Source organism: Phyllostomus hastatus, unplaced genomic scaffold (genome assembly GCF_019186645.2).
Source record: "Phyllostomus hastatus isolate PE091 unplaced genomic scaffold, TTU_PhHast_1.1 phas_contig_477, whole genome shotgun sequence".
NCBI classification, from domain to species: Eukaryota; Metazoa; Chordata; class Mammalia; order Chiroptera; family Phyllostomidae; genus Phyllostomus; species Phyllostomus hastatus.
In genome coordinates, this window is record NW_025333889.1 from 1,110,885 (window position 1) to 1,132,146 (window position 21,262).

Here is a 21,262-nt window from a genome sequence, read left to right on the forward strand (position 1 = left end):
GCATGCCCCTCGTGTGGGACATGCCCAGGAGCAGACGGCCAGAGCGTGGTGAGGAGGCTGGAGACACAGGTGGGGGGTGGGGGTGCGCCCAGACAAGTGGCCTGGGTCCAGGGCCTGCAGAGTCACTGGGAGCCGGCAGTGCAGACAGGCCTCTCCCTCAGTCAGGGTGCCCGTCATCTTCACCATCACGCACGCTGTGCACCGTCACTTAGCAGGGAGGTGGGTGCCGGTCAGTGGCCTGGGAAGCTCCTGCTGCGCCCGTGTGGTGCTGGCACCCTCCTGGAGGGCTCAGCTCCCCTGTGGCTGCACCCAGGGCCCCCAAGCCCGGAGCGTCGCCTGGGGCAAGACCGTGCACGGGTGGTGCTGAGTGTCCAGGCGCCCGTGGTCCTCCCGCGAGGGCGGCCTCGCCCTCCGAGTGCCTCCCTGGGGCAGTGTGGCTCGGTGGCGGCCTCTCTGCCGACTGGAGGGTAGGAGTTTGGTCACTGATGTCCCACCTTTGGGGGACCCTTGGGGGTGGCAGCCTGTCGCTCAAACCTTATTTTTACATATTGACCAAGGAGGCGTTTCCTGACACGGCGAGTCCTTGAGGGAAGCATGTCATCCGCAGCGTGACCCAGACCCGGTTAGGTGTCTGGGAGGCACTGGCGATGAGACGGCCGTGACGCCGCCGTGTCCCGTGTGGCTGAGGGAGGTGCCGCGTCCGGAGCGGGGCCACGTCCGCCCTGCAGGGTTCCAGAGAAGCGGGTTTTCTTCGATTCCTGGGCTCTGTGCGCACGGGGCCCGCGTGCGCCGTCCCTGGGGCTCAGGGGGAGGGGAGTTAGATGGGGGAGGTGGGGACGGGCGGCCCGAGGGCTCTCCCACGGAGCTCTCAGCACCGGAAGGCCCGAGCTCCGCAGACGGCGGTGGCGATGGGACTCCCGGCGGGGCGGCCGCGCTCACGGGGTGTCTCGGGGCGGGCGTGCTCGGGCTGGAGGCGTCCCAGCGGCTCCCTGAGGCATGCGTCAGGTTCCAGGAGCTCCGTCTCATGTTCCCCGTGATGCCCGGGGGGTCCGCCAGCCTCCGAGGGGCCACCGCCAGGCCAGGCAGACCAGCCACGTCGGTGTGGGGCCCGGGCCGGGTCCCAGGTCTGTGTGCTCCCAGGGCACTGGACGTCCCCCGCCAAGCCTGAGCTCGCTCTCCTGCAGGCACTGGGGCAGGGGCGCTGCTCGGCCCGGCCCTGCTGGGGTGTTTCATCCTGCTGGGGTGTGTGAGTGTGTGTGTGTATGTGTGTGTGTGTGTGAGAGAGAGAGAGAGAGAGACACACACACACACACAGAGAGAGAGAGAGAGAGAGGAGATAGCGTGTGTGCATTCGCCCGTGGTGGTTCCAGCAGACCCACAGACCCGTGTTGCCGGGCAGCTCTCTGACCCTTCACTGCACCCTGCCCCCTCGCCGCACAAGCAGTGGCCGTGGCGTGGGGCGGCGCGCCATGGGAGCGGCCGAGCAGCTGGCCTCCTCAGAAGAACGCCGCTCACCTTTCTGCTGTGAGCACCAGCTGTCACCCAAACCCACTAGGTCCATTTTCTGCACAGTTCTGGAGCAGTGAGCAGAATTCCAACGGGTGGTGTTGCTCTGTGTCTCTGAGGACGTGGCCTGAGCAGACGCGGCACGGCCTGCGTGTACTGGGCTGGAGCGGGGAGGGCGCCGGCCTGATCGCGGTTGTGAACCCTGGGGACTGGGGGCTTGCGGACAGTGGGTTCCCCAGCGGGAGGTCTGGCTTTCTGTGTTCAGAGGGTGTGTGTGGTGGTCATCACCTGAAACTTCGGGAGAGCTCTGCTCCCGCCTCCCTGGGGGTGTCCGAGCTGGGGCGTTCTGGGCGTGCTCCAGGCCCCCTGCAGCCTGACCTGCTGCTCCTGCACTGGAGGTGACCAGGTGTGACCTGTGGGTCCCCACCAGTGGCAGCGTGGGCTGCTGGAAAGAAGGGTAGCTTTTTCTAGGAAGTAAAATCGCTGTTGCTTCAGAAGGACCCTCAGTGTGACAGTGACCCCACGGGCCCAGGGGCCAGCCAAGCGTCCTGTGTGGGTCCACCCCCCACCTGTGTGTCCACCTGTGTCCCAGTGTGTCCACTGGGCCCAGTCCACAGGCCGGCCCCTGGCGCTCCCACTTGGGCCCCTGCCCGGAGGCTGCTGTGGAGGGTGTAGGTGGAGCAGCCCCGACAGTGCCATGGTGGGCCCCCGCCTCATGTGGGGGGCTCCCGGGGCCTGGCGGCAGCTCCTCGACAAGCCCAGGTCTCCAGGACACGTGGGCCCCCTCTCTGAAGTGTCCGCCCTCTGAGCAGGCCACTGCCGTGGCGGAGTGGCAACGCTCCTTGTCCCTGTTTTGGAGATTTGGGGGCACAGGACACACACAGCACAGCCGGACCAGGCCCAGGGGGTGGGGGGCAGCCTGACAGCGGCCGGCCGGGTGGGGGTGCAGCCTGCCCTCGGATTGAGAAGCGTAAAGCTGGTTCCTTCATTCAGCACGAGAAAACAGTAAGCGTCGTCACTCTTTTCTGGGCCCCAGGGGACACCTTGGGGCAGCTGTCTGGATCACGGTCTCATTTCTTGGGCAAGAACAGTCAGATATTGAACATGGAGGGAGATTAGAGCGAGTAGTTCCAAGATCGTCCGGTTTGGGGAGGCCTGGTGAGTGAGGTGAGCCGTTAGTCCCGTGTTTCCTAAGTTTACCTGCGGCCTGCGGTCCCCGGCTCAGGGGAACCCCGCCCCCTCGAGCCCCGCCCGTGCCTCAGGGCAGCTCCCCTCCAGAGCCTGGTGCGGTGTCGGGGAAGCACCGAGTTCCCGGTCCCCAGGCGGACCGGGACGGACTGCTGGGGTTCGCCATTTAATGACTGTTCAAGGAAAAAGAGCCGGAAATGCTCAGGTCAACGGTGAGTGCTGAAAAAACTGTGACAGTTCTCTTAAATGCCAACCAGCACTGTGACCCTGGTGCCAGGCCACCCTGCAGGCCATCCGGGCGGCGGGAACTGTCGTGACCTTTAGACTCTCAGGACCGGTGCTCTGCCCGCCTTTCGGGGAGAGACCGTGACCTGGTGACGGGAAGAAGAGAGTGTGCAGGGCGGGGCTGCCCCAGCACAGGGCTGCCGCCTGCCCACCGTGGCATTGCTCCTGAGGTGTGCACACGCATGGCCCAGTGTGGCTCGTGCGTGTGTGTGGCAGGGACGGGGCTGCACGTACACGTGTGCTCTGAGTGTGACCGACCGGGCGAGCAGAGCACGTGGGGGCGCAGCAGCCCACCTGGGCCCCCGCTGGGCGCTCTGTGCCCGCCGGTACACGGGCCCGGGGCCCTGGCACGCTCGGCCCTCAGTCGAGGGTCCATGGGTGCACGTGCTTGCGGCTGGGCTGGCTGTCCCTTGAGGGGGCCCTGGGGCCCGGGGGAAGCCAATGCAGAAGGAGTGTGCGACAGACAGGGCAGCGTCCCCTGGCCCTCGGGTCCCCGGTCCCCGAGACGCTCCTCTCTGGGGTCAGAGGGCGGCCGCCTTGGGAGCTGCAGGCCCCTCTCTCTGTTCCGCTCCTGCGGGGCTGTGGGGAGGGGCCTGGCCGGTGCTCTCAGTGCTGGTGGGGACAGGTCTCTTAAGACGGGAAGTGCGGCGGGCAAGAGAGCGGGCAAGAGAGCGAGCGAGCGAGCGAGCGAGCGACGCTGGGCGGAGCAGCCTGGGGGCCGGCGTGGGAGGGCAGCCATCCTGGAGGGCGGCTGCAGAGTGATGGGGACTGTTCATGGGGGGAGGTGCTGGAAAGAACAAACGTGTTTGAAGGTGGGGAAAAGCCCCTCCTCCTTGTCCCCTGACCCTGTGACCACGTCACCCTGCTTCCTCCCTGAGAGCCGTCACGTTCTGGTCCGAGTCCCCTTGCTCTCGGCATCGTGGGCATCGAAGGCCTGAGGCCGGGCTGTTCTGCATCATACGCCTCACACTGTGCGCTCCCACACTGGAAGGAGCGCTGAGAATGTTTGTAAACAGCCGGAGGGGCCCGGTGGGACGGCTCCGCCTTTGTTCCTTTTCCCAGAAGGGATGCCTCTGGTTAGTCACGCGGCCTGGCTCTGCTGCCTGCGCGCCACCGTGTCCCCTCTGGGGCGGGCGGGATCACCTTCCCGTCTCTGCCCTGAGCCGGCTGGCGAGGCCCCGCTGTCGTCCCCGGGCAGCAGGCACGGTGGGCATCTCACCAGGGACACTGGAGCACGGCCCTCCCTCCACGCGGCTTCCGGGAGCCAGGACGCGGTGTTCTCTGGGTCAGTGAAGGCGTCTGACCCCGGCGTCAGCACAGCCGGGCTGCACCCAGTGTTGCCGCGAGATCGTGGGAGCACCCCTCGGCGTGTCTGGGCCCGGCTCTTCCTCGCCTGTTGGGTGGGCGTGACGAGCCCGCCTCTGGCGGTTATCCGAAGGCTCGGGGTGGGTGTGAGCTTGCAGCTCGGTGCACGGTAGACAGTTCATTCATTGATCCATTTAATAACTCACTTATGTAGTCACTGTCTCCGGCACACAGCAGCGGGGTCTCCTCTGCAGGCACAGCTCCCCGGCCTCGCCCTGTCGGAGGCTCCTCTCCCGGGGGCTGCAGATCGTGGCTTTGTTTTTGCAGGCGAAGGCTATTGTAGCTCCTGCATCTGACAGTGTTCTGGGGCCGTCATTCTGACATCTCAGGCAGTCACCCCCTCCCCCCACCCCTGCCCCTGCTCCTTTCCCTTCCTGGGATTGGTGGCCACACGCCGTCCCTGCCCTCCGCCCCTGGTTCCCAGACCTCGGTGCGGCTGCTCTGCTCCAGCCCTCCCTGTTCGAAGAGCAGGAGTGATGCGGGGGGGGTGGGGGGGGCGGTTCTGGGCCGGGAGCTGGTCCTCCAGGCAGGGTCGAGATGCTGCTTGCACAGCGTGCTAAGGCAAGCCAAAACCCTCGGCAGCTGACTCTGATACATGGTGGGAGATATGTCTCCGTATGTAAATTCTTTTTTCTTTGCAAGTTAGACTGTCAAGTATTTTTAAAAGAACCGTAAACGCTCTGGCAGCAGCCTTGCCAGGAATACCTGCTGAGGTGGGGGGGGGGGCAGCGCCTGTCACAGACCGCCGGGGAGGGCTCCCAGCGTGACATGAGCTGCGCAGCCCTCCCCCCTCTCTCCCTCCCCTGGTGATGACGGGAATGCTCGGCAGCCGTGGTGAGCACGCACCGACCGCCCAGAAACCCCAGGCACCAGGCGGCCTTGGCTGGCGGGGACTCGGTGTGAAAGTGGTCCTGTGTCCTCTGGCCCTGAGAACCTGGAGCTCCTTCAGGCCGGCACCTCTGGGGACCCTCCCGCCTGGGCCGGTGGCTGGGGAGAGCAGTACAGCTTTCTGTTGGAGGTGGGGTGGGGGGGCGGGGCTGTGCGCCGGCCCTCCGTGTAGAGCTGCGCGGGCAGGTCTGCTCCTCGGCCCCAGCGGCGCCCTCAGTGTGATCGGGTGCAGGCCAGCGGGCCTGTGGAGGGATCGGGGAGGGGGGGAGCACCCCTGTGGTGTTCGTGTCAACATTGCCGCGACCCCCACTGTGTGTGCTCCTTTCTACCCAACCTGCGTGGGCCTCTCGGGTGTGGGGCCCCTGCCCACTCGGGCCCACCCCCTGCGCAGACAGAGGCCCTGCTGCCCTGCGCACCTCGCCCGCCCCGGTCCCTCGCCCTTGTGCCTTCCTCCAGTGGGCTTAACGTGGTGGGAAGCGGGAAGGAACCTTGGCACCCGTTCCCAGGGAAGCTTGGAAACCACCCCGCCTGGTCTGCCGGCTCTGGTCTCAGAGCGACCTTCCCAGCCCAAGGCTGGGGGCTTCAAGGGCCAAGCCCGCCCGCGGTCCAGCTGGGCCTCCTGCTCTGCCCTGCCTCGTGCCTCGCACAGGACCCTCCGCCCGCTCGGAAGGAGACCCCCCATCACCTAGGTCCCTGCTCGTCCTCCAGCCTCACTCGCCCTGGCATGCTTTTCCGACTGAGCAGGTGAGGGAGGCTTTGTCTGACCTGCCCCTCAGTGGGGCCTTCCTGGGGCCTGTGCTTGTCTCCTGCATTCCCTGCCCCACAAGCGCCCGGAAGCAGGGATTCCAGGGTCTGAGCATGGCCCTCCAGGGGGTGGCCAGGGGGCCAGGGGCTGAGACAGGAGCTGGCCTACAGGGGTGCCCACGCCCCAGGGTCACAAGCTTGACACATGCGCACGCAAGCGCCGGACTGCCACTACTGTTGTAGCTGCCGCGGTGCAGTGCTCCGGTGCGCTGGAGGGTTTTGGTGCCGGTGCCCATGCCTGTGGGCAGGGGTGGTGTCCCTGCGTCACTCAGTGGTTCATCCCTGCCATTGCCGCCCCTTCCGTAGCTGGTAGGTGAGCGTGCTGGGGAGCTCACATGTGCGGGCCGGGCGCTGCCTGCCTTGACTAGGCGGTTGGGAGCTTGGCCTGGCGGCAGGCAGGCGGGCGGGCCGCACGGCCCATCCTGGCCTGGCCGGACCACGGCTTGCTTCCCAATGTGCGTCAGTCAGACCACAGACGGAGCAGGAGGCAGGGAGTGAGGTTCTGCTGGCAGCCGGGTAGCCGGGGTGGGGACGCGTGCCAGGGATGGCCTCAGAGGGCCAGCTGCTTGTCCCAGGGGTCTGAGCGGCAGGCCCGGCGGCCCCTCGCCAGGCCTCTGCCCTGCTCTCCCCGCCCGAGACTTCCTCGGTCAGGACAGGGCCTGCCCCCTCCCTGCCTGCCTGCCCGCCTCTCTCCCCGCTCTGCCGGCTTCCTGCACACTGGCCCGGCCCAGGGCCGAGGGCCGCCGCGGGCAGTGCAGGCCCGCGCCGGTTCCCTCCTGTTCTCAGAGGCATTTCAGGATGTGGCTCTTCGGAAAGAGTCCTTGCGAGCAGGACTAATTGTAGAGAGATCCCACTGCTGCCCACCGTGGGCAGCCGAGGGAGGCGGGGTGGGAAGGGCAGGCCCAAGAGGACGGGGTCGGTCTGGACACACGCCCCTGGTGCGGCGGCCTTTCCTGCGCTGCGGGGCGCTCTCTGGGTGAGCCGGACAGCCCTGGGCGGGGCTGCCGATGCCCCTGGCCTCACCAGCTTAGCTCTGTCTTGTTGGGAGTGGGCAAGCTCATTTTTGCTTGTATTGTAAAGGAGATTTTCATTGTGGTGGCAGTTTAAATCAGAGCCGATACCCCAGTTCCTGGCTAATCCTGGCTGTGATTGTGGCGGCTCAGGTGGGTGTTGCCGTCCCCCAACCCCACCCTTCCCAGTGACGCCATCTCTTCGTGGGCCCGCGCCTCTGCCTGGGGAACGAGGCAGGACCCTGGGCCGGGGGTCCTCCTGGCTCTCACCCGCTTCTGCAGGGACCAGAAGGGGCCAGGGACCATGTTTGCACCTGGCCCACCCTGGCTGCTGTCCTGGCCTGGGGCTGCCTTCCGGCCCGGGGCCACCGGCACTGTCGGCTCGCCGAGTCTGGCACGTGGCCATACTGTGAGAAGGAGCCTCGCAGAGGGAGGAGTTCGGCAGAGCGGCCATCGGCAGTGGAGCAGATGTTTTCTGGTCTTGATAAACGTCAGGTGGAAGACTCTGATGACGTGCGTGGATTTCAAGGGCAGCCTGCTTGCAGGGTGATGTGCAGTTCTCTGGAAACTGCTTGGCCCTCCGTCCTGCCAGGGACACGCCGTCGCTCTGCGGTGGGACGGCGTTCCAAAGACCGTGGGTTGGAGTGGTCTGGAACACCGTAAGCGGGGCAACGTGCAGCCGCGGACTTGGTGTTGGAAGCCCGGCTGCCGGCAGCTCCTCCCTGTGCTCTCCTTCCCCGCCGCCCCGTCGCGAGCGCTGCTGGGGCTCAGGCCCTTTTGTGCGAGAGCCCTGGGGGCCCGCCCGCCGCCTGCGGCCCCCGGGCCCCCGCTGAGGAAGAGCCCCTGAGCTGTGGTTTGCCTGTTCCGGCCTGTGGCCGGTTTCCCGAGCGTGCAGCTCTCTCTGTGGCTGCCGGAGCGCGGGGAGCCCTTCTGTGCACGTTTGCAGGCTCCCCCGCCTTCCCAGGGTCCCCAGGGACTCGGGAAGTCTCGGCCGACCCGGTGGGGTCCCGCGTGGTGGCCGGGCTGGGGTGTGGGGCTCGGAGGCCTCTCGGACTTGATCAGCTCCACGTGTGGGGTCACCTCCGATCCGGAGCGGGTCGCGGGTCCCCCCCAGGCCAGCGAGAGTGAGAGAGCCCGGTGGTTGGGCCCCAGGTGGCTGATGGTGGGGTCTTTCTGTGTGTTTAGGAGGCCTGTTTGTGAGTGTGGGCCCTGGCTTCTTGGGAGGAGTGACTGTTTTGAAAGCACACCCACTGATGGTCTCAGTGACTTCCTGATAAGAAAGGTCTGTTGCTGTATTTACTGAGAAGTCACAAGTTCGGAAAGGAAGCCTTTTGCGGCTTGGCTTATGAAACCTCTGGAGCGGCGTCAGAAGCTGTGATTTCTTCTGAGAGAACCGCTGACCCTGGGGTCAGTGCACCTGTGTGGGAAGTGCCACTTGTCACCTGTGGGCTGGGCCGGGTGGCCAGGCTAGGGTCACTTTGGTCCTTGGCTCCAGTGGGCCCCGTCTGCCAGGCCCCGCGCCCCTGCCTGCCCTGTGCTCTGCTGCGCGGTGGGGGCAGAAGGCCCAGCCCCCGTGTCTCTGAGCGTGGGGCATGCGAAGGCAGCCGGGCCGCACAGAGCCCAGGGGGCCCTCACGGTCGTGCCAGAGAGGGCGGGAGGGGAGGCGTCCCCAGGCTGTGTGCACCCCGGTGACCGCGTTCCCCTTTCCGGGGTGCACTGGGGCAGCACCTGCACCGCTTCCTAGGGAGTCTCGACGTCGCCCATTCTTAATAGGCACCGATGGGACTGCCCGGAAATTGTTGAGTTTTTTCCGTGAAACAAAAGACAGGTTTCTCGTTTCTGCCAGTCACTGGTGATGGGGATGTTCTGGGTGTGCCGGCTCCGCCTCGCGTGGCACAGCGTTGACCGTTGTCCATTCAGGCCCCCACGGGACCTCCCTCCGCCTCGCCGGTCTGCCCGGCCGCAGAGCGTCGTCCGGGAGAAACACCCCTTCTCCGCGCACGCACGCTGCAAGCCTCCCTCTGTGTTTCAGCTGCGTTGTTACCGCTCTCGGAATAATAAAGCAGACAGGCTGAGAGCGTTGCCTGTTTTCTTCCGTCTCCAGTGTTACAGTGGCTACACAAAAATTCACCGATTTTGGTAAGTTTTTTTAAATACACACTGACATGACAGCTGTCCCAACACAATCTAACAAAATTGTTTTGAATGAAGTTAAAGCAACTAAGCGCTACTAGAGCCATCGTATGGGAAAAAACCAAACGAACTTTTGGACCAGCCCAATAGAAACGGGCCCAGCAACACCTGTGCCCGTCCGAGCCCTCTCGCCGTGTGCCCGTGACCGTGAGCTGCCCGTGGAGACGCCCGAGCCAGAGTCGCAGCCCTGAGCCCGAGCCGGCACAGCTCCCGTGGAGGCCGCATCGACGGGGGCGAGGGGCACATGGCTGCCGGTTCCCGAGTTCCTTCTCCCGGTCCAGCCAGGGGTTCGGGGGGCTCCTGGGGTGGGCTTCGGGGGATGTGGGGCCCAGTAGGGTCCTTCGGCCAGGCCGAGCTGACCCCTGAGAGTGGCCCTGTGCAGTTTGGGGAGCGGGCCACTCCTCCCCATCCCGGGCTGGGCACAGCCCCCCCCCGCCGGGGCCCGGGGCCGCCCCAGGGGCTGAGCGTCGCATGACGCAGGCCAGCTCCGGCTGACCACGTGCCCCCCCCGCCCGGTTGCGTGACCCCCACCCCCTGCGTCCGCGGACCCTTCCAGCGGCTGTCTGCGTGCTCCTCCCCGGGCCCTTCCAGAACACACGCTCGCGGGCTACGCGGGCGGGCTGCCTCCCTTCACAGGGCCCCTGTCTTCCCACCACGCCGTGAGAGGCTGCCCCCAGACTCAGTGGTGCCCCTTGGATGTGGGTGCCAAGAGCTGCCCCGCCTGGGTGCTCCTGGGGGCGCCTCGACCCACGCTCCGAGGGGCAGGCTTTGTCCGCGAGAGCCCCAGGCCTCCGGACAGCTGCTCGGCGGCCCCTGTGCCGCCTGCAGCCCTGGCAGTGGTGGAGACTGGAGACGTGTTGAGCTGCTCGTTGTGGGTGTGGAGTGGGAGCCTGTCCGCAGGGCGGGGCCTTGTCGTCTCAGCCTCGGTCTCGGGGGTTTGTCTGCACCGGAACTGGTGGAGCCAGAGGCTTCCGTAGCGCCTTCGCTGTGCACAGACCTTCCAGTGACGGGGTCTCCTCCCTCACCCGGCCCTTGTCCCGCTTGCCCAGAGCACCGGCTCCCGGAAGAAACGCAGATGGTTCTAGAAGCAGGCTGTCCGGGCAGGCCTCAGGGCCCCCTCTTGTCCTCCTGTGGCTGCCACCCGGGCCGGGGCACACCTCTGCTGGTGCTGTGGTGCCAGAGTCGGGGCGCTGCAGGGCAGCGGTGGGCCTCGTGCGAGGGTGGCATCGCCTCGGCCCGACGGGCCCAGCCGGGACGGGGCCACGGGGAGGCCCAGCCTGTGTTGGAGGCACTCTGAGCCTTCGCAGGGCGCCCCCCTCTCCCCTTCCGCCTCGCTGGCTTGACAGGCGCGAGGAGAACACGGTGCTTCCATTCATAATTACGCAGAAAACCAAATTGCTACTCTGGCTCCGAGGAGTGTTACTAAACCAGTTTTTGTACAGTGATTCCATGAAAATTCTCACCCACATCTTGGAAACGTAGGTTCCCCAGGAGACGCCCGGGTAGGAAGTGCTTCTCGGCGAAACGCTGCCTGGAAGCCTGCGGCTGCGCCCCTGGCGGCCACGGGGGCTGCAGGGCCCGCGCCCCAGAGCGTGGCTCCTCCTTACGGGCTCCCCTCTGTGTGGAAGCCTCCAAGGGGAGGGCGCCGTCCCCATGTGGTCCTCGAGGGAGCGCACACTTGGCTCCTGTGCCCGCGTGCTGCCTGCGTGGGGGGGGTCACCTGTCGGCAGGACAGCAGGGGCAGCCGGGGCTCTGGTGCTCAGGCAGGGAGGACGGGGACGCTCACACTTGGCCTTGTCTGCTTGTGCCCTTCAGGCCGGAGGGGACCCAAGGTGCCCGTGGGCCTGCCTGTCCCGGTCCTGCGGGAGCCGCAGCGACGTCAGCGCTGCAGCTGGCAGGCGTGGGCCGCAGCTGGAAACCATTGCATCGTGCGCCATGGGTGCTCCCTGGGCGCGTGAAGTCGGGTCTGGAGGGACTCCCCGGTTCCTGGGGGCTGTGCCCAGGCTCAGGGTGGTCCCAGGGGCCTAGCTGTGGGGTCGGCACTGTTCTCTCAGCGGTGGAGATGGTGGTCTGGGCGGGGGTCCCGGGCTTGGGGCCCCTGCCCCCGTCTGCTCTGAGACCTGCCCTCCTCCCTCCCACCCCCCAGCCCCGTCCTCACCTCGGGCACACTTTGGGGGTCTGAATGCGTGTGCGCCCGGGAGGGACTTAAGCCTGCAAACCACACTCTGCGTTGCCGGTCCCGGCCTACCGCGTACACCTCTAGTTCCTGCTCACCTCCGAGAGGCTGGCGTCACGGCGGTCCGCCTCGCAGACCCAGCCCCTCCCAGCAGGCACGGGCTGTCCGTGTGAGGACTACGTAGCGCCAGCACGGAGCTTCAGCCCGTGGGCCGTGTGCTCAGGTCGGGGCACGGACGGGCCGGCTCTCTGCCGATGGCTGAGCAGCCCCGCTGTCCCCCGGGAGCTGGGCCACCCTTGTGGCCCTGACCTGGGAGGGCGCCTGTGCCGCCTCCAGGGCTCAGGGATGCCGCCCGCACGGTGCAGCGCCTCCCTGCCTCCTCTCGGGGAGGGGTCGGGGCAGCTGGAGGAGCCACCTCTGCCCTCCCGGACCCCAGGACCTGACCCTGCAGGTGCCGGGGAGCCGTGACAGCTGTTCGCACTGGCGACCTGCGCAGCGTGCGTTGCGTGCCGGCAGCTCTGGCCGCCGTGCTGGGGCTGTGGGGGAGGCGGGAGGCCGGCAGGCTTGGTGGAAACCTAGTCCGTGCCCTGGACACTGACGAGACCCCCGTCCCGTGGGGCAGGACGGGGCTGCAGCGGGCAGCCAACAGCTAGGGAGCCTGCTGGGGAGCCGGCGTGCGGCCCTGGAGGCCACGCTCCTACACGGAGTCCCCGCCGTCCCCGTGGGGCAGCACCACGGGCACCCCCGCCCCGTGCGTGACGGTCAGCCTTTCCCCTCCGCCCGCCCCACTGGGGCCCCTGCGCCGGCCGTCCCCATGCGGAAGCGGATCTTGGCCTGGGCGCTCCCCATGCACACCCCCTCCACCCTGGCTGCTCCCCATCCTCGCTGTGACTGGGTTTGCTTTGTTGAGTTTATTTTTCTGCTCCTTTCTAAGCCCTTGAAATAGAACTTCCCTATGTGAGCCTGAAGGCCATTTTCCTCTCCGCGTGCAGCAGCTTCTGGGTTGTTCTCTGTTGTGAGACGGGTCGGAGGGCCCGGTGCGGCTTCCCCTGCGGCCTCCGCGCCTGGAAGCTGCCAGTGTGTCCGCCCCATGCCCCGTGCGCGGCGAGCTCGTTCGGAGGCCAGGCCCCGCTCTGCGGGCCAGCGTGAGGCGGCCAGCGGTGAGTCGGGGCAGACCGGTCACTCTGACGCAACATTAATGGCCATGGTAGAGGGTGTCCTTAGACGTTTAGTCTGTTACTTACACAAAAAGTCATTTGTTCAAATAGGCACTTGGAGTTTCGATGACAAGTTCATTTTCAGGGCTGTCTGCAAGTGTCCAAGTCACCCTTCCCCTGCAGCCGCTCCGCAAGGGTGCTCGGCCCGAGGCCCCGGCGGGCAGCACGCCTGCGCCCCCCACAGGCGGGGTCCGAGTGTCTCCAGGCGCTCTCTGCAGGGCCGGGGTCTGGGGGTGGAATCCGTCGGTCTGAAGGGACCTCAGGTTGAGTTCTTAGTTGATCTGTCTCCTTATTTGTGGGACGGCGCCTCCACCCACCCGTCCGTCTGGTCTCGGTCACTCCTGAACTGGGCTTGTTTCAGGATCACCGCCACAGAGAGACTGTCGAGATTTTGCCCCTTAGGAGCACTCTGGCCTTGTCCGAGGCAGAGGACTGCCAGTGCAGAGGTCTCAGGCGGGCGGCCGTGTTGGTGAGGAGCCCTCAGGCCCCCACCCTGGCCGGGCTGTAGGGGGCTGTGTGGGCGAGGCCAGGGGTCTCGGAAGGGGGGCTCCACCCTGAGTCCGGCCAGCGCTCTCGGGCAGCCTGGCGCTGCCCTATTTTCCTTCGCCACACCTGCTTGTCTGGGTCCGTTTTCCCAGCAAAGGAGTATGTGGAAAGCAATCCGAATTCTCTCCTTCATGAGAATGACTGAAGAGGAGGTCCCCCACACAAAGCCAAACCTCTCCAGAAGTGAAGGTGGATGTCACGCTGGGATTTGTCCCCGTCTCACCTGAAGAGCAAAGAGACCGCACCCAGCTCCCTCACTGTTCCCAGGGCACCCTCTTCGTGCCGCTGCAGTGGCTGGACCGCCCCGGAGCTGCCTCGGCCGCCGCTCCACTCTGGCCGCACCGCACAGACTGCAGAGGGGTGGCCGGGCCGGGCCGGCCCGCAGACGCTGTCTGCATTCGGACGGACAGGCGCGACAGGTGCATTGGTGCTTCTGCCTCTGCAGCAGTGTTCCCGTAGGGTTACCCCTTCCCAGAGCTGGTTAGTGGGAACTAATTTTTGGGTGTGGGGAAGGGTAAGCCATCTTTCGCTGATGATTTCTCAAAAATAGTTGCTTCGGGGTAGCCGATTTCGGGGCAGGGCCCCCCAGGGTGTGAGCGAGGTGTCAAGGGCAGCAGGCAGCGGTGCTGTGGGTCGTGTTCTGGGTGGTCTCTCGTGCGTAGAAGTGCAGGGCAGAGGGTTCCGTGAGGGGTCCGGCAGGCCGGAGTGGACGCGCCCTCCTTACGAGGAGAAGCTTGGGGGGACTTCTATCTCAGTCCCCGCATCCCCGTCCCCGTCCCCGAGGCGGTGCGCGTCCGGGCGTCGGAGCAGAGGAGCAGCGGTGTCCGCTGGCGAGCGGCGGCCCAGCCTGCAGGAAGGCGTCCTGCGTGGCTCCTCCGGGGCGAGCGGAAGTGTGCCCAGAGCGCCCTCCCGTCCAAGTAAGGAGAGAGCGCGGTTCCTTCTTCGCACTCACGTCGTTCTCCTGGGACACCAACGGGGCGGTCCAGATGGCGACCCTGAGACACGCCCGTGGAGGACGCGGCGTCCCACAGCGCACGTGCCCCACCCTGCCCCAGGGTCCCCCTCTCTCACCGGGACCAGACGCAGCCCCTCTCCGAGGGGATGCTCTAGTTGTCACTTCAGTGATGGTGTCTGAGTGGTGAACATTCTCGGTTTTTGTCCAGAAAGGTCCTCTCTCTCTCTTTTAAATCCTCACCTGAGGATACGTTTCTGTTGATTCAAGAGGGGAGCGTTGATCGGTTGCCTCCTGTATATGCCCCATCCTGGGATTGAACTGGCAGCCTAGGTGGTTCCCACGCCAGCATCGAACCGCAGCCTCCTGGGGCCCGAGACAGCGCCCCAGCCCGCGGAGCCACCGGGCCCGGGCTCCGTCCTCTGTTCTTCTCGTGACTTCGGTGTTCATCTCTCAGAGGCACACGTTTTACATTCCGCTTCGCGACTGCCCGGTGCCTTCGCCACCCTCACCCCGATTTTCTGCCCTCCGCAGGGAAAGCGCCCCAGCCCTCTCCCAGACACACGCAGCACGTGCGGGCCTACGGCGTCCCTGCCGGCCCGGTCCCTGCCGGCCCGGTCCCTCACCAGAACTGCGGGGCTCCCAGCGCCGGCTCCACAGAGGCGGCCCGGGCGCACGCCGCAGGCAGACTGCGGTGCATTATTCGCTGCCCTGTCGGCACAAAGGGGAGTCGTCCTGGGCCCCGGGGGGTTTGGGCAGCCTCCGGCGGCTGGTCCGATGCTGGGCCTTTCTGGACGCCTGTAGGTGCCTGTCCCAAAAGAGCCCTTTTCCCCGAAGGGCCCTCGGCTGCGTGAAGAACCCCAGTGGCGCGTGTCTCACTCGCACGCTCTCTGCCCCCCGCTGTTTCCGGGGCGGCGAAGAGTTCGCACTCGGCCCAGGTCGTCCGCTCTGGGTCCTCCCTGCCGCGCCCTTGGCGGACACGCCGCTGTTCCGCCGCAGGGAGTCAGTGCCGGCCTGTGCTTGCTCGGGGTTCAGCCTGCTCTTCAGCCCTGGCGACGCCTGTGTCTCTGGCATGGGCCCCGGTGCCTTTCCTGCCCCCTCTCCCCCTTCCCAGCTCAGGAAGCCACGCCAGCCTGGGCCGGACCACCGCACCCGGTCCTCCGCGCCCTCCCGGGCTGCCTGCAGGTCGGGTCTCTGCCACCCCACTCGTGAGTTCTCTCCTCAGCCACGTCTGATCCGCTCTTTCCAGTTCCAGAAGGTTTACTGCGATAATCATAGTGTCTCGGGGGAGCTGAACACGTGCCGTCCGTCCAGGCACGCTGTGAGGCAGGTGCAGGTGCGGGGGTTTAGCCGGAGGGTGGGGTGCTGGCCACCTGGGCAGCAGGCTCCACGTCGGCAAACCACGGGCAGGCGAGGTGGTCTGGGGAGTGAGGTGCCGTGTCCGCGTGGGGGCGGGGCAGAGAAAGACATTATTTGTTGACGTTTAGAGAGAGGGGAAGGGAGGGGGAGGGAGAGAAACTTTGATCAGTCACCTCTCACGTGTGCTCCAAGCAGGGACTGGCCTGCAGCCGGGGCCTGAGCACCGACGGGGGTCCCGCTGGCGACCCTGGGGTTTGCAGGGCGACACCCCACCCACTGAGCCACACCAGCCAGGGCTCTGCTTTTTTCTTAATTCAAAAATCACTCCATCACAGAACGTAGACAGCAAGGAGCAGTCGTCTAAAAATGTGGGTAGATCTGTAATCCTTAGAATTTTGAAGCTTTCAGTGGCTGAGCTGGGCAGGATCACCTTTGGGAATGGCTGAAAGCTGTCAGCCACTGAGGGAGGGAGGGAAGGAGGGAGGGAAGGGGGCAGGAGCAGGAGCAGGAGGACGGTCCCTGCCCCCGCCCCTACCGGCTTGGAGACCTGCCGAGAAGCTCCCTGCAGGAAGTGCCCCTCAGACGGGAGCACAGGGCCCGCTTGTCTGAGCTGCCGCAGCCCTGCTGGCCGGCTGCCAGCTGCGCCCACCCGCCAGGCTGCGGGCTCTGCTCGCCCCCCCCGCCCCCCCCCCCCGTGCCCCCGCCCAGAGTCCTCCCGCTCTGTGCACTCTGTGCCGGGGATGGGCGGACCCCCGTGCCCTCGGGGCGCTCCCGCGGCACCCGCCTCGCGGCTTGCGGCCGGAGCTGCCCTGTGTTCTTTCTGGTCTTGTGGGCCGCGTCTCAAGTAGGTGTGGGCGCGGCGGCCTTCCTGCGGAGCGCTGCCCAGCAGCCGGCCGCCATCCCCCTCTGCGCAGCGCTAACCGTGGCCGCCTCCTCGCTGCCCTCGGCCTTCCCGCTCGCCCGGCCCGGGCGCTCGGCCCCGTCTGCCCCGACCGAGCCCTCGGGCGAGACGGGAGGCCTGGCTGGGCAGGACCCACGTAGAGCAGGTGGCCTGGGAGTCGGCCACAGCGCCACACCAGCCCAAGGTGCTGGGGGGGGGGGCGGGGGCTGCCCCTCAGGCTTGGGCGCGCCGGGCCGCCCCCCACAGCGAAACCTGCCAGCAGCACTCGTGGGGCCTGTGCCCGTCTCCTGCCGTTGGCACCCGGAGCAGACCCTGCGCCCGGGACCCTGGGCTGCCCCGTGGCCCGGGCGCTGCGAGGGCAGTTGCCGGGGACGCGCGCGTGTGTCCGTGAGTCCGCACTCCCGGGCTGCTCGGCGGGCACCCGGCGGGGCACACTGGGCTGTGTGCCGCTGTCCCGTGCGGAAGGCAGGAGTCCTGGCGCTGGGGGCGCGGCAGCCAGGTGACGGGAACGGAGGCCTCCGCTGGGGACGGACGCAGGACCGTTCTGGCGGGCGCACGTGCAGGACCGCCCTCGCAGGTCACACGCGGATTGGTGCCGTGCCACCTGGGGACCGCCGCCCTGCGCAGGGGGTCATCTGCCCACAGAGACACCGCCCCCCGCCGAGTACCGACCTCCTCCCGGGAGACCCCAGGGTGAGGCAGACTCGTCCCTCCGCTGCCGGTGCCCGGCTGGGGGCCTCGCTGTCAGGTGGGTGCGCCTGCAGCTCTCCCCCACCCCCAGTGCCTCCCAGCACGCTGGGCCCATGCCTCCCTCCCGGGACCTTCATTCTCGGCCCGGAAGTCTCGTTGGATTGAATTTTAGCGTGGTGGGGAAACCCAGAGCATTCGCCATTTTCACTTTGCCGGTTTCTGACGGTGGTGACAGTGGGTCAGAGGTCAGCATGTGTGTGCTTTCCTGGACTTGTCAGTCTCAAAAATGAGTTGTTTCATTTGTAAATGAATTCCATTTCATGTCACTTGCTTTCAGGAGAAGGGCATGAGACAGGTTTCCAGCACTGTCTTGGGGGCGCTGGTTGCGTGGCAGGGGCGGCACTCGCACCTCGGGGCGCAGGGCTGTGTCCGGGTCTGCAGGGGAAGAGCCCTCGGGGCCTGCAGCCCGTCCCCTGGCTCGGGGAGGAGCATGGGCTCTCGGGACCTCCGGACATGCTGCCCTCTTGTAACCATGCTGGTCCCCTCGAGTGGCCGGCATTGGGAGGGGCTGCTGCCTGGGGAAGAGACTGCCCACTCTGGGGTCTGGTTCTCCGAGGGGCCCAGCAGTGGCTGTCCCACAGGTGCACGGTCGGAGCTGTCCACCCCTCCCCAGCGGGTGCAGCGGGGCAGCTCACGCAGGCTGTGGTGGACACGGGCGCCTCGGGGCCATGCAGGCCATCCCCCCTCCTCGGATGGTCTTCAGCCAGCTCTCAAGAGCACGCCGTTAGGCCTTCCCGGGTCGCTGCACTTGTGCTTGGGGCTCCAACGTCTCCACAGACGCGCCGGGGGCACCGTGTAACTCGAGACGTGAAGGCTGCGCCGAGTGCACCCGTGCTGGGTAAAGAGCAGGTTCCGTTAGCGTCGGTAGGCCTGGAGCTGCTTGTTTTTGTCTTGATCTGAAAGACAGCCGCCCCGGGCACCTCGAGCGTGCTCCCTGGGGTCGGGACGAGGGTGCCCCTGGCTGGCGTGGGCCGTCGGACACGCCTGTCGGAGGCTGATTTTAAAGAGGCACGATTCCTGGAAGTCCCGCCAGAGTCCTCCTCCTGTTCTGTCGGAGAGGATGTGGCCACTCCCAGGCCCCTGCGGCCTGCCACAGACTTCGCAGGGCCAGCCCTGCGGTCGGCCCGGACCCCCAAGGCGGGTCCGGGAGGGAGGCCTGTCTGTCGCCCAGAGTCCCGGCCAGGTGTTCCTGAGAGCAGGTGTGCTGCTCTCCGCTGCCCCTGCACACACCGGCCGTGTGTCAGGGTGGGGCCTGGGCGAGCAGCTCAGCTGGCCCATCTGTCCGGTCTGTCCGTCCGTGTGACCTTTGTGCTCATGCCGCTGCAGCAGAGCTGGCTTCCCACAAGCGCAGCAGGCGCCGCGCGGGTGGTTGCTGGCAGAAGGGGACGGGACAGCTGAGCCAGAGGTTGGGCCAGTAGGTGGCGCTGGCCGGGGCGAGGCCTGCGCCTGGAGGCTGTCCCATCTGTGCTGCAGCGAGCGAGGCGGTCCGCGTGGGACTGGAGTCCAGCTCCCGTGAGGCAGGAGGGGTGTGTTCTCAGGGTCCGCGAGGACCTGCTCTGGGCAGCGTCGGGGTGGGCAGCGTTCTCGCCGAAACCAGAGCCTTCCTAACGCCAGACCCCACGCTCTCTCTGCCCTGCAGATGGACTTCCCGGCCGAGACCAGCCTGTGGAGCTGCTGAGCCCTGCCCGTGCGAACCACGTGCCCGGCACTGGTAAGTCACCACGCCTGGCCCGGCCCGCCTGCAGGCTGTGGCGAGGCTTTGGTCTGGCGGAGGAGCCTGGCCAGAAAGCTCAGCGTCTGGGTGGCCTTCTCCTGGGGCTAGAGGCCACGCCCGTCCTGGGAGGGACGTGGAGTAGGTGCCACTTGGGCGGCAGAGGGGCGCTGACCCTTGCTGGGGGTGCCGCGGGGCTGTGTGCTGAGCTTGAGCAGGGCGGGGAGCTCCGGGCCGGGTGGCCCCGGGACTGCGGCTGGTGGCGCTGGTCCTCGACACCCGGCTTCTCCGTGGCGAACTGAGCCCAGGACACTGTTGTCTGAGCCCCCTGGAGTCTTTGACACAGAAGCATCAGCTGTGGTTATGAATCTGTTCCTCCACGTGGGGCGTTTCTGGATAGTTTGCTTTAAGCCAAGTTTCCCATCTACACATAGAAACTTACTTCTCTCCTTTTCTGTGAACAGTCCTCCCCAACGTGGTGTCCTCCAGGGTTCCAGCCCCCAGGGGGCCTGTTGGTCCTTCACAGGCCACTCGGCCTCCCCGGGAAGGAGCCGGCCTCCCTCGGGCTGGGCAGGGTGGGGCTGCGGCCCCTGGGCCTTGCGCGCACTCAGCTGCGCCGGGGCCTGAAGGCCCCCGTCCCCGTGGTTTGTGCTCGGTGGCTCCTCGTGGACCCAGGCCTCCTGCGTCCACGCTGCGGGCTCCCTTCCCGGGCAGGGCCTGCTGGGCAGGGAGGTCCACGGGCCCCCACCCTGCCTGGGCCCCGTCAGACCAGCCTGTCCATGGTGAGGCTGGAAGCAGGGCTGCGAGGGCCGGAGCAGAGGCCCCCTCGGTGCACGGCAGTGCTCGGGGGGCTGCCGGGGTGCCCTCGCCTCCCCCAGACGCAGGGCGGGGCCGTTTCCCTGCTGTGGCGCCAGATGGGCACATGCAGTGCAGGCCGCTGCTGGGGCGCCAGTCTCCTGTCTCCCGGTCTCCCACCTCTTTCTCCCGGCTGGCACGGGGGTGGTCCCTTAGATGGGTGGTGAAGGGGCCGGCTTTCACACTTTCGGTTCCCACTGTGTCCCTCTTTCGACACGGACCCTCGTGCGCTCAGGCGTTAAGAGACAGTTTCCTGGTGCCCGCCCAGGTGTGGTACAGAGGGGGAGGAGGTGTTCAGGTAGCTCCATGGAGCGTGAGAGGTGGTGAATGTGGGTCGTGTCCGGGGAGCCAGCAGAGGTGGCTTCAGATGGGCATTCTGGCTCGGGGAGTGGCGCGCCGGCTGAGACCTGCCGCGGGGCCGGCCCCTGGGGAGATGGACCGCGGACTGGCGTCCGGGCAGAGGGGGTCGCTCCGATTCTTCGCTTTCCCCCGGAACTTCTTCTGTGTGAGCGTTCCCTCCCCCCCCCCATGCTGGGATTTTTACGTGTGACACGGCTGTACCGTGAGAGAAGCCTGTGGCCACGCGTGTGCACTGAGCCGCAGCAGGCGTGCGGCCTCTGCGGCTCCCAGGCTGCGGCTCACCCTGGCCCCGGGCCCCGAGGAGCAGAGGGCACACCGTGGGTGCAGGCGCCTGCGCTCCCGGTGCGGCTGGCCTGGCTGGGCTGGTGTCCGTGGGAGCCAGGCGGTCAGCCCAGAGCTCGGTGAGAGCGGTGCGTCTGGGGCGGCACACTGCCCATGCCACGTGCTGGGCTGTGGGACTGGGGGGAACGGCCAGGTCACTTCTGCGTCATCGTGACTCTGTGAAGTGACGGACGTTTTTCCTAGTTACAGAAGTAACCGTTTGTTACCGAAAAGACACACTGTGCGGGAGGCCTGGGCTGCTGCTCTCCAGGGGAGGGGGCTCCGGGTGGCAGTGGTGCCCATGGCCTGGACTCCGCGGGGCCCGGGAGGGGTGGGCTCTCCTGGCCAGCCCCCAAGGACAGCAGGGACGGTGCCCATGGGAAGTCCTCACTGTGGCCAGAGGGCAGGCCGGGGCCACACCTCGTCACTGCACCTGCCCCCCCACCGCAGCCGTGCTGGGGGCGCGGGGCCCTTCAGGGCACGTCCAGTCCCTGGGCCAGCAGGCGTATGAAGCAGGGGTTCAGCCCACCAGCTCCCCAGACGGCTGCTGGGGAGCAGACAGCCTCAGGGAGTGGCTTGGCCGTCTGCGCCAGAGGGGCCTTTCGAGGTGGCTGGTCTCCCGGTGGGCTGCACCGAAGACAGCGCCATCTGCAGGTCGCTCAGGGGCACCGCGCTGGCGCCCTTGCCCCCACCTGCCCACTAACAGGTGTCGTGTCTGGGCTGGGAAGCCTTCTGTCCAAGGCTGTGTGATGAAGGTGCAGTTTTTGTGAGAACGTTCTGGAACCTCGAACTGCAGAACCTGGAGAGAACTACCCAAACCGGTAAAAAAGAGCAAGGTTTGGCTTTAGCCGTGAGCTGCCGGACCTCACAGGGTG

General features: G+C 66.9%; 1 protein-coding gene across 7 annotated transcripts in view; it reads left to right on the forward strand.

Moving 5' to 3' along the window:
* HDAC4 (histone deacetylase 4) overlaps positions 1-21,262 on the forward strand; it is a 149,465-nt gene that overhangs the window by 59,210 nt on the left and 68,993 nt on the right. For all 7 annotated transcript variants that reach the window (XM_045845560.1, XM_045845563.1, XM_045845562.1 and 4 more), the window contains one exon: positions 18,780-18,851. In XM_045845560.1, coding sequence (XP_045701516.1) covers positions 18,780-18,851 — 72 coding nt within the window. The remainder of the gene's footprint in view (positions 1-18,779; positions 18,852-21,262) is intronic.